Here is a 12902-nt window from a genome sequence, read left to right on the forward strand (position 1 = left end):
GAGGTGAGTTTTCAGACCCTTTTTAAATGTGGACAGAGATTCAGCAGTTTTGAGTGAGAGGGGGAGGTCGTTCCACCACAACGGAGCCGGAGCCGAGAACCTCCGCGCTTTACCTTTCGCGCACGGGACCACCAAGCGACCAGGAGACAAGCAAAGGGGTCTGGTTGGGGTGTAGCGGTTGATCAAGTCTTGTAAATAGCTGGGAGCAGTTCTCTTGATGCATTTGTAGACAATAACCGGGGTCTTGAAGGTTGTATAGTAATGCAGTAATTACTGTGGTATTACAGCGAGTTGTGGACGTGCACCAGACACACACTGGGCCCATTTCAGCATGAGCTGTGCGCACAGGACAGGAAACAGGATCTAGTGCGACGAAGGTGGAAATAGCTGTAGCAAATGGCTCTCAGACAAATCAGCGCATTACACTGCGCAATGGACTGGTGTCCCATCCAGGATGTCCCAGGATGCACCCTGCCGCACCCCGTATGCTTCTGGGATGGGCTCCAGACCACCATGACTCTGCACTGGGCAGGTAGCAACAGAAACTTAATGGATGAATTTGATTTTATTACAGTTTTTCCACAATCATGTACACATTTCTCTCACTCAAACTGCATGTTCACAACACTGCAAAAAAACACAGACGCAAGTGGGAAAACGCACTCCTTCACATTTAATCTATCGGCTTTCGATACCTCCTCGTCCCAATGACGCGGAGCCTATCCCAGAAGCATCGAGCACAAGGCCGAGGGGGGTATACTCCGAACAGGACACCGGCCCATTACAGGGTGGCCACACACACTATGAGCAATTTAACATCACCAGTCCAGTCCAGCGGAACAGCACGTCTTTGGACTGGGGGAAGAAGTCCACACGGACACAGGGAGAACATGCAAAGTCCACACAGACTGAAGGGGGATCAAAGCCACTTTCTCACTTCCCACTTTCTTTAGCAGTGCTACTTGCTCCACCACCGTGCTGCCCACTATACGGCTTTCCAGCTAGGGTTAGGGTTAGGGTTAACACACATTTTCAATGAATCCTGCAGTGCGCCCGATAGACACTGCTGTGATCGGTGGATAACGCTCCGTGGCACGCAGCCACACCTGATACACTGACACTGATACGACTGACACGACACGCCGTGCGATGATACGATGCATCACACCACTCGCACCTGGCAACACACATACTGCAGCTCTCATGAGAAACAACGCTGACATGTCTGACCACCATTGGTTATGATTGTTCAACAGTCTGTTACCATGACTCCTGACTCCCCTATTTAAACCCCTTCTAGCCCCGGAGAGGACCTTTCCGTACCTGGAGCAAGGAACCAGAAGGACCCCAGTTCGGGAGTTTGGATTTCCGAATCCCTTTTCCCTGAAGCCTCATGTAGCCTAAAACAGCCAAACAAAGACCTTTGAATTTGCATCCTCTTGTCCCAGCAAAGCAGTACAGTTGTCAGACGCTTCTAAGGTTACCGTAAACATTAGAAAATGCAGCACAAAATCAGATCTGTTTATTCGCTCACAAGAGTCACGGTCCCAGCGACTCCCGTTCATGCACATCATCCCCTCTGATCTGCATCAGGCCAGAGGAGTTTTTATCAACATCACACGCAATGTTTTCCTTGGTCAAGTAGCAGGGGGGGAGTGAGCTCGTGTGGTGCATCCATCCCTGGCACCACTCTTCGGGTGTATGGCCACGAGCCTCCTCCATGGCCTGGAGAAGAAGGTTTACCCTCAGTGGTAACCGGCACGCTGAGAAAAATTCTTCAAGAAGGTATAGGAATGGGGAATATGAGGGAAGGAAGATGCTGGAACACTGGAGGTTGTCGTAAAACCAGTTGGGGACCGAGGAGGCGTGATGGAAATTGACATTGTCCCGCAATGCAACATAAATGAGCTGCTGTGCCCTACCTGGCAGCTTAAGTTTGCAAACACTTAAGGAAAGTGATGAGGGGAGCTGTGTTGAAGGGCCCAGGGGTGGCGTGATGCTGGAGGACTTCATGCAGGCTGATGGCTGCACACATTGTCACGTTTCCTCCCTGTCTCTGCTGCCTTGTCAGGTTGAACGCAGCCTCATCGATACGCACACAATCTTGGGTTTCCCTAGCATCAAGGTCAAAGACTCTCTGAAAGCAAACGGTTACCGCACCGGCCAGTGATAATGCAGCAGTGTACACGTACGAAGGACGCAACGGTAAAAGCTGCAGTCTCCAAGAAACCTACATCACAGGGGTAAGGTAATGCTGTACCCATAGGCGTCCAAGGTGTCAGCATGGAAAAGTGCAGTAATTTACCTGCACACGTTGATCACTCGTCTCTCTCACTCTTTCCTCCAAATGGGACTCTCTGGACTTGTTTCATCTGCATTCTGTGCCTTGGTAGAGTACGGTCAGCGGTTACCGACTGACCCGGTCAATTCCACCGAACACAACGTTGTCCTTGATGATTTGTCTTTGTGTTTCCGTTTGCCAGAACCATGCTCCCACCTCATGTTCAGGAGTAGGGTCGTGGTCGAACACTACCCGGCGGGCATCTCATTTCTGCAAAGAATGTGACACTACAATTGGCAACAATAGTTCTGCTTGATAGTGTGTCCACTACACAGTACACATGTTCTGGAAGATACAGTAAATGTTACTTAATTTCCATTTCTGAATGTCTGAATAATTGAGGCTACAGCGAAGAACCTCAAATTTTGCACGACTCTCTACCCAGCCTCCCTCACAGTCCAACCATGGATGAGCCACGTGGCCCATCACAACAGCCCAGATCTCACTGGAGATGTCAGTACTTCTTCTGCCTCCGCCTTTGTCACCATTTCTCACATCTATTTTGGTCACCCAAAGCATTACTCAAGACCCTTTATGCACATGCTGCTTTCTGACAGGTAAGTGATGAGCTCAGCCTTCCGTTGCTTTCACCTCATGGTCTGAGCTCATTGTTACAAAAGGATGAGATTTTATCAAGAGATTTTTGCCCAATGAGATGATCCTGTGTGTTGTGTTTTGCAAAAAGTTACCTTTACGTACAAAATACATGTAAAACGTGTGACGTGTGCTTGCATTTTTCTTTTCGCAAGGTCTTGCGGTTTGGACGTGTACTTTTAGGTGTGAGTAGCGTTTCTGTAAGCAGCTTCACTGGATAAACGATGAAACACTTAAAATGACACCAAACATACACTAAAACAGAGCTATTGAACATCCAAGCAACTGACCTGGCAGCAAAGCAGGTAGCGCTGTCGCCTCACAGCACCTGGGCTTTCGGTGCGTGTTCAAATCCACCTCAGTCTCTTGGGAGTTTGCATGTTTTCCTTGTGTTGTGTGCTCTGGTTTCTTCACACAGGCCAGCATGAAGGTGTGTGTGGCTGCCCTGAAATATACTGGTATCCCATCCAGGGTGTACCCCTCCTGGCCCGCCACCCAGTGATTCCAGGGTGGGCTCTGGCCCACCACAACCCTGACGAGGACAACAGTTGATTTAGAATACGTACTTACTCGGATGACTTCTTGGCTTACTTGAGCAAGAAAAGGATTACATTGTCCTTCCTATCCTTAGGGTAACGTGACAATGTTGCAAGTGCCCAAAACAAGCTGTACAACCACTTCTATTGCCCTACACCCCTATCACAAAAAAACAGATATAAAGGCAGTGTCTAATGACAGCTGTAGACAGAGGATGTTTGCCAGCATTGGTTGAGAGCAAAAATCAGCCATTATTGAAATAGAAAATGTTCAGTGCTTCCAAAAAATATTTTTTAAAACTAAATTTAACCCATTTTATGAATTCAGGACACTAATCACCATCCTATATTTAACCAAACTAGCAAACAAAAATTCTCTTCTCACCAACCAGGACAAATACAGTTTCAATGACAACGAACAAATGGGAAAAGACAACGTTTCATATCAATCTTTATTGTACTTAGAAATCCACGCATCAAACCATTTACATCGGGGAGGAATTAGGGACAATGTTAACCACATATCTTTTCCAGCAGGCTTGATGCACTACAGAGTGGGCTGAAATGAAGGAAATACATAAAGTGCTTCTGTCAAAGTCTCAGAAAAAAAGGTATCAAAACCAATATGCAAGAGGACAGAATTCCATGGCTCACACAGATAGAGGGAAGGGGTTCTTTAAAAAAAAGAAAGAAAAAAAAAACTATAATTCCAGACGGAGAAGTTCAAGCAAATGCAAGTGCTCAGCCCAGGATGAGACTGGACTTGCCTCCCGGGGGGTTTCTCCGGCCACCAGGAGCTCCAGCAGACGGTGTAGACGCTGAGGGCTGTGCTGCTGCCTCCTTCTGTTCCTGGGCAGGTTCCGGCTCCTCGGCTTTGTCTGGCGTCACAAAACAAGACGGTCAAGAGCCAGTAAGACTTTGACAGCCTGGCTGACACTGCTACTGCCCCACTGTCTCACACCAGGGCAACGTAATAGACTTAAAAATACATCTCCATGATTAATGTCAATTTTACCAAAGTTCTGTAGCCTGTTTGTCCTAGTGTAATCTTGCACGGTTAAAACACACATAGTGGTTTTTAGTGATATGACACGCCCTGTTCCCAGCAGAAAATGCTGTACATAAAGGTAGTAAGTAAAAATGCAGGTGGCAATTTAAAATGTTCTGCTCCTCAGTCAAATATGCTTTTACAAAATAAATGTCTATTAGAAGTAAGACAAGTAAAAACGCTCAATTTGTGGTATGCCAACATAAAACAGACCTCCTTATCACATACGCCTAATTACCATAAACATCTAGTTGTCAAGCCTCCTGATTGCCCATCTAAGCACTCTGGTCAGATGAAGAAGGCTCCGACTGACCCAAGTGAAATACAGGGAGTGCTCTGCACTGAAGATGTGGGTCTCTGCTCACTATTTGTTTTTCCCCATGTCCTTTGTTCTAAATAAAATCTGTATTTGAATACAATACAATAAACCCTGAGCCCAAATCTTAGGGGAAGAATCTGTGAAGTATCACACAATGTGCAGTGGAATATAAAGATATCTTATTTATCCACCTAAGAGAAAAATCTGCTGTTACTTGACAGCACAGCCCTGTTTGTTGCAGCAGCAGATTAAGAGTGAATGCTGACACTGATTTGTATCCCCAACGTTGCTAACTCAAGGTTTAGTATACTCCAAAGAAACAACATATAGGCCAAATGCAGTCTTAAAAAGCCAGCATCTATTCATTAAGGTTTCAAATAATATTTTTTATAAAAACAGCACAAACTCTCGTCTCTACTCAGGTTACTCACACTGCGGTGAGTATCTTAAACCATCTGCAGAACCAGTAACCACAAGTCCACTCTGCTGTCATCTAACAGCGCATGTTCTCCACAATAAAGCAATGCTATACGAGACCAGAGAGCGGCTGAAGTGTCTGAGATGAGCAGGAAAAGGTCAGGTATAGGTAATGTCTGGATCATTTCCTTTATAATCAAAACAAACATGCACATTCAGTTCAAAGGGTAACGCGCAACACAGTCAAGAGTTTGAGTTCATCTACAAAATAAGGAGACTATTGACAATGATGCATAAATGTTTCACTGTCATGTAGCCTCTCTGAACTACTAGCAATTGTACTGTATGCCAAGGATCTGTTGTAGTCCTCTCTTGGGATTACTTGATTCCCCAGTCTTGTACGATAGCAAATATTTACATGATCTTTACACAAGGTAAGTAACATTTATTGATCATGTGCCGTTTTCCATTTCGTACTTTTCTCACGACGACAATGTTTCAGTGCATCGGGGCAAGGCATCAGTGACTCATACAGTACATGGAAGGTGTGAGAGTCAGGCATGCTGCAACAGTAAATACTATAGATGTACTACTATTGAACATCCCCAATTTTGGCAATCTTATGTTAGACGCGATGTCCAAAATTTAACTGTTTTACTGATAAAGCCATACATCACATAGAACTTCACTAAGGCTGTATATTATATCAATATTCTGCATTTGTTTTAAAACCGGACACAAGGTTATAGAAGCACACAACACACAGTCCGAAACCGCTTGTCCTGAGCGGTGAACCGGAGCCTAACCCAGCAACACGGGCCACAAGGCTGGAGGGGACGCCAGTGTGTTGCAAGGCACCGCAAGCAGGACTCGAACCCCAGACCCACCAGAAAGCAGGCCCCGGCCAAACCCGCTGCGCCACCGCACCCCCAGTTACAGAAGCTTTCCATCTTTTCTTTCAACGAGTGGTGTTTAAGGAAAACCATTTCCACCCATACAGTTTTAAATGGATCCATTCCCATCCAAAGGGACTTACAGTATGTAAGAGGTCCACACGTGGCGAATATCAGATTATCCAAGTGAAATTCCAGAGTAAAATCCTTTATTGGCAGTAGCACCCACCACAGCACTGCTTTTGTAATGAATGGCACTCAGGACCACCTTATTGCCTCACTTCGTTCAAACAAACACACACATTGTCTGAAACCGCTTGTCCCAAGCAGGGGCGCGGTGAACCGGAGACTAACCGACAACACAGGGTGAAAAGCTGGAGTGGGAGGAGACACACCCAGGACGGGACGCCAGTCTGTTGCAAGGCACCCCAAGCAGGACTCGAACCCCAGACCCACCAGAGGGCAGGACTGGGCCAAACCCGCTGCGCCACCGCACCCCCTTCCAAACAAAACTTGCTGCATTAAAATCAGTCATCTCCCTTAAAGCTCTTTTGTTCTCATCATTTCACTGTCAATTCACATTTGTGTTTTCAAGCACATTTTATACTAATCAACCATTTTCATTTTATTATTATTATTTTATTTATTTATTTTTTTTTAAAGGGACCAGTCCCCCCCACCCATAGAATTTAATCATTTCTACATTTTCTTAAGCTCTTGTGTGTGTACCAGCTGTTAGCTGTATTATAAGACATCCTGAACAATTTTGTCAGGGACCAAGAGAAGCGTTATTTAATACAAAAGTGTTGATTTTATAACATTTTTTTAAAGAAATATTCCAGTCTCCATGCATTTAAGACTAGCAGACATCAAATGTTAGCGAATACCCTCTTGCACAAAATTTGTTTCTTTCTGTTGTTAATCCCCATCATGCAACGCTGTTTAGAGACAGCAGAAAGGCACTCAAACCTTTATTTTATAACTCACGCTAATATTTTTTAAGGAATTAAAGCAACTGTGCCATGCTATGAACTAAGCGCCAATACCATGACTGGACCAATAATCTAAATTCAGTTACGTTGAGGATTAGTACTCACCTGGAACTTCTGTTTCATTGTCTCCATCCTGCATCAGAAAATAACACATTTAAAACAAAACAATCATGTGCCAACTCAAGTTATTAACACAGAAATAAACTAAGTGTTAGCACTCCCCCCCCCCTTTAGACGTACTGACTTATACATCTTTAGAATAAGAATCAAGCATTTGCCCAGACAAGAACAGCATTAGTTCTCCTCAGTCAGCAGTTGAGCAAAACATCTGGTGCATAAATATTCAAATGACTGTTTAACTGCCTCTAAAATTTAGCCTCTAGTTATTTACAATACTCTAATTTATAAAATAAAGATACCTTCATCTATTTCACTGCATTTACTTTTCTTCTCTACCTGTTAAACTGATCGGTCGCAGTAAAACTAACACATATGCTGCACATTTACAGGACAAATCAGTCTGGATTGAATAAAGTTTTGTGGAGACTCAATCATTCAAAATTAATGCTAATTTTCACATAGCTTCAAATCAATAAAATTACTAAAAATGTGACTAAGTATTTAAATATTAATAGAAAATCAGAACTTCACAGAACCTAATCTAAGAGATGGCTGTATCAATCTTTTGACTGATTTTTATTAAGTAAAACTGACTTCTTGAGTTAGAACAGAACAAAAAACACCCTCCCGCTTGTTAATTTTTTCAGGAGTCAGTATGCTGTACTTTGTTCATGACGTTCAGTTAATACACATACAGAAAGTGTAGACAGCCCAAACATGGACACAAAAAAATCCAGCTCATAGTTAGGCAATAATAATAATAATAAAAAAAAAAGTGTTATGATTAGGGTTACAAACCAACACATTCTGGATATTTATATGATGCCACACTGAGCACGTTGGCACTGCTGAAAACTGAAACCAGTTCACTGCACAAATGTAGCTCCACTACAGTTTCTTTCCTGAAACCCAAATGATAACTACAGTAAATTAACAGCCTGGAGAAGAAGACCCTCCATCGAACTCTCACCCCAGTGGTAGCAGCCTTCTCAGTCGCAGAATTGTTTTGGACCACAGGCTGGGCGTGGCATCGTCTAAGGGGAGCTGATGGCTCTCCACATAACACACCAGTGGGTTTTCCACCTGCAGAGAGCATAAAGGAGTTTATGATGTCATTATCTGGATCTAAAACTGATTTAGAATATATATGTTTAAAAAAAAAAAAAGCACCAAGACAAAAACATTCCAGATGTCATTTTTGATGATATCAGAAACTAAAGGAAGAGGTGGATATTTACACACACACATACCCACCCCACTCCTCTCCTCTAAATTGTAGCATGAGACACAGCAGGACATACAAAACAATGCAACGCTGCCGTCTACAAAGAACAATAAAACACCAGTGAATCTGTTCACATGCCTTTGTGTCAACAGTGTCAATAACTATCGACTGAAAAGGAGTAGTCCCAAGCAGCATGATACAAAGGCTCTTAAGTAAACACTTGATACAAGAGGAAGTTGAACTGACATTTGTGAATAAACAATACTGCCCATCACAAAGGCTCAACTGTATACCAAGATTAGGCAAAGAGAAAGGCAGCTTTCAATCAAAAATTGGTGACAGTAGACATGGAAAATTAAGGGGTATTGACAGTCCGGCTATAACTTCTCCAGAAAACTTCAAGACCAAGTGTCAGATCTATGGTGCTGTTTACCCAAAATCCTTGTCTAAATTTACTCTAATGCCAAATGTTTAAAAGCACATTCATATAATCCAACAACAACCTTTAAGTAAAATTGGGCATCCACAATATTCTCTTAAAACTGTGGTTCTCTACCTACAAAAACAAGCACACGTCAAAAAAACCCCATCATAAATATTTCATTACTTGCGGTGATGCACCTCTTTGTCTGTAGTGTCTCTTTTACCATCACTAGCTTCCGCAACATGCATAGAAATTTATACGAATGTAACATTCCAGGCATGGCTTGTTCCAAAAAATACCCCCATTTCCAGTCAGGCTGCAAAACTGTATAATTATCTTTGACTACAACATTACTTCTATACAAGAAATAAAGGCCCTGCGCTAAAGCAATATCACTAAAACCTGAAAGAACAATGTGTAACTATATGGAATGAAACTATTGAAAAACATACACATATTATGCACCAATACAACTGATAGTCCACAAAAAAAGGCAAATTAAACATACAGTTCTAGTACTGGACTTTTCCTGATGCACTGTATATAAAAATATGCAATACATTATGACTCTGCAGACATATCGTTCTATGCATGGAACTAAAACTGCTCGTTTTACTCAAAAGAAATTGTAAAAACGTAAAATTTCATACTGGAACCTTTAGAGAAAAAAAAAAAAAAAAAAGACAAATCTGAACATGAGTGAAAGGGCATTTAAAGTGAAAACAACCATGTGGAAACGGCAATGCAGCCTGTGCTGCATCAGATAATTCTCTCCTAAATGAGATCACGAGGGGGAACTGAAATGCCAGGACTGTAAAGTTGGATTATGTGAGTCACATCATAGTGGAAAGCCTTCAGCAGGAAGAGGTGATGTCTAGAAAGACTTTCAAAAGAGCTCAAAGAGCTTCTTGACACCACTGGGAATTGCGATAAGCTACCGGGTGGGTTGTTCCTCCGGTGAGCGTGAGGGTCCTCGGGCTCGGCAAAGATGCTGGAGGCCATCTTGTTCTTGCGAGTAGCGGGCTTCTCCTCATCAGTTCCGAATGAGATGTTGGACCCTCCGCCTGGGGGGCGGAGCACCCTGCCAACGGATAGAGCGGTCAATGAAGAAACGCAGGCGCACCACAGCAACGGTGACAGCTCACCTACGGTGGCGCTTTCACGTAGCGCGTTGAACGGGGAACGGGCCGGCGCTCCTTAGGTGTAGCGCGAGGGCCGAACCTCGCCGGCACGACACCCCCGACCTCCCGCCAAGCGTCATCTACAAACACCGCGCTCGCTGAAGAAACGCCTCTAAGCTTCGCCGTCTGCTACCTGCGCACCTTACGCCGAGGTACCTCACCCCGCAAGCCAAGTGAGCCCACCCCCAATCACAGGCCCTTCACCCTTTCTCCTGCAGACTAACTGGAAGCGCTTCCAGCAATCCTGCACTAGGAGACTGAGGGAACATCTTTCCTTTTGGGCCACACACACAAATCACGGCACGTTGCTGATGTAACAAGTCTCCGGGCACCACTCTCCTGCTGTCCGCAACGGTCGTTCTCCATCTCAAAAGGTCGTTAAGAAAAAAAAGCGTGCAATAAAAGAAGCGCCTATAATCCCAAGAACCCCCATAATAAGGCTTGGAGAGCACGGGCCGGGGCGGGATTGTGCGGGAGCAGGACAAATACGGCAGAAAAGCGCGTTTCCGCACGGCAGACGCCCGCAGCGATCCAGAGAAAATGGATGTGAGCGGACCGCTCCCGCAGCGCCCCCCCTCCTCCTCCTCCTCCTCCTCCTCCTCCCTTAACACAGCCCCCCCCCACCACACACACATATATATATATATAGACACATACACATGCAGATGTGGGCTTTCCAGCGCACCCGCGCGCGACGGGCTGCTCCGGTCGAACGTGAGCCTAAAATGAGGCACCACGAGCGGGTGGCGAAAGAAAGAAAAAGAAAGAGCGAAAAAACGAGGAGAACAAAGAGCTGTTAAAAAAAAAAAAAAAAGGCAGCGGTTGAAGCGGCAGAGCCGCGCGCGCGGACGCGCCGCTCGTCCCCGTCGGTTGCGGCAGCTCGTGATGTTTCAAACCAGACGACTTAACCTAGTAGCGAGCAGATGATCTCACGCCATTTCCACGGCGCCGCGGGGTGCTTCGCGCGAGGCTAGCTGACAAGACACATAACGTGACCCCACCCCGAAGAGGAGGAGAACAGCAGCAGCAGCAGCAGCAAGTACCGTTCTGGCGTTCATATCCAAGTCATCACTGATTAAGCGAGGCGGCACAAAACTAGTGAAACCGCCGTGAAACGCCACGAAGGTGCACGGAGAGGGCGTTGGGTGGGTGTGAACCTCGCTTAGGACACACGACACACAGTCTTCACTTTCGTTCTCCCTTCGTTACGCGACGAGCCATGTTTGCACGACGAACGCACCGTGCAGAGAGACCGTGCTGCCTAATCCTGTGTTATCCGCAGTAAAGAGGGGAATGGGCTCACATCCATGTGGCCGGGATATAAGGCTGCGAGCTGTGCATAATGACACATGTGTGTGCAAAACACGGGCTGTGCGCCGCCACAAAGCCACGCGAAGTGCACGCGCGGCATCCGTGGTGTATCGAACTCGAGCGTCTCGACCGACACCGAACAAGTGAGACTCCGGCGCCGGCTGCAGACAGCAACTTAGCCATTTTACTTTAGGTAGCGAGTAACGCAAACATCATTATTATAATACTAAAAACTCTGTGCATGTTAAAAAAAAAAAAAAAAAAAAGAAAAAAAAAGCCTAATGAAAAATACAGGTGCCTGGCTACTAACTCTGCCCTCAGCTGATTGTGGCACCGCATCGAATTCATACTCGACCAGCGTTTCAGTCTTAATGATTTCAAAGTGGACATTTTTGATTAAAAAAAAAGGGCGCCGTCAGCTCAGTAATCCTCTTCAGCAGCCACCCCGTCCCTGCAGCCTCAACAACTAAGAATTATTCCGAACTCACTGTCGATGTTCCTGCAACATTTTACACTACCACCACCAGCAGGCCATTTTCACACAAAAAAAAAAGCAAAGCGTTCAACCAGGAACCCATATTGCAAGGAAGCTCTTAAGGAAAAGAAAAGAAGAAAAAAAAGATGAAAACAGAAAGACGACGACCATCGATGTCAGTCGGCGACCAGCTGACGTTTTGGCTCCTCGCGACGCGCCGCGCCGCGCGCGGCCACATAACGGGCTCGCGCGATTCTTTTGTCTGAACACCATACATGTCGCCCGCACCGCTTCATTTACCTGGAGCTATTTTTTGAGCCGGGGTCCATTCCTTGAAAAGTGGTGGTCGTCGTCATTTTTCACTGTGTTTTTACAATCTAATTTCCGATGGCGAGGCCGACCTAGCAACAGAAAAACTGCTCTTTCTCCGACTGCTGACTTTCCGCCCTTCACCTCCTCATACTAAGGCTCCACCCGGCTTTGACTAAACTGAACAATCTGCTGCGCGAGGGAGCGTCGCGTGCGCGGCGTCGCTCCCACCCACATGGGGCGGCCCCAGGGAATCGTGTGCGCTCCGATTGGTCGATCCCTTACGAATCCCGCTGCTGATTGGAGTTTCCCATCGCAGCGTGATGTCAGTCGCCTTGCGGCTCTTTTTTTTTTTTTTTTAATTGATCGCTATTTGAAAAGGGGAGAAAGATGAGGGTCTCCGCCAAGAAGGGATTTGCGTGGTAAAGTGGACACCACCTTGCGTTATTAACGCAGCTATTCGTATTTCTGTACTGCATTCAGCGGGCATAATGAACTATGAATAGAGTTCTTCATGCCTGTAAAGGTCAGCTATGGACGATGTTTCTGCGGGCGCTACTGTCCAGAAAACCTCATGTTCTGTGTGTTCCTGATAAGGCCGAAGATTTCCTGCTAGATTTAAATATACATTTTAATGTAATCGAAACAAGCTCATAAAAGACAAATCCTATGGTGGTTGTCAACAAGTAGTACAGAAAAGAAAGGATAAAAAAAAAC

General features: G+C 45.3%; 1 protein-coding gene across 1 annotated transcript; it reads right to left on the reverse strand.

Annotated features, from left to right (window-relative positions):
* Positions 1–4158: 4158 nt before the first annotated feature.
* jpt1a (Jupiter microtubule associated homolog 1a) lies at positions 4159–12424 on the reverse strand. The gene is made up of 5 exons (XM_018761467.2): positions 12177–12424; positions 9848–9990; positions 8231–8343; positions 7246–7273; positions 4159–4349 (listed from the first exon to the last, which is right to left on the reverse strand). The coding sequence occupies exons 1-5, from the start codon at positions 12230–12232 to the stop codon at positions 4213–4215; spliced, it is 477 nt and encodes a 158-aa protein (XP_018616983.1). The 5' UTR covers positions 12233–12424; the 3' UTR covers positions 4159–4212.
* Positions 12425–12902: the final 478 nt, after the last annotated feature.

Source organism: Scleropages formosus, chromosome 20 (genome assembly GCF_900964775.1).
Source record: "Scleropages formosus chromosome 20, fSclFor1.1, whole genome shotgun sequence".
Lineage (NCBI taxonomy): Eukaryota > Metazoa > Chordata > Actinopteri > Osteoglossiformes > Osteoglossidae > Scleropages > Scleropages formosus.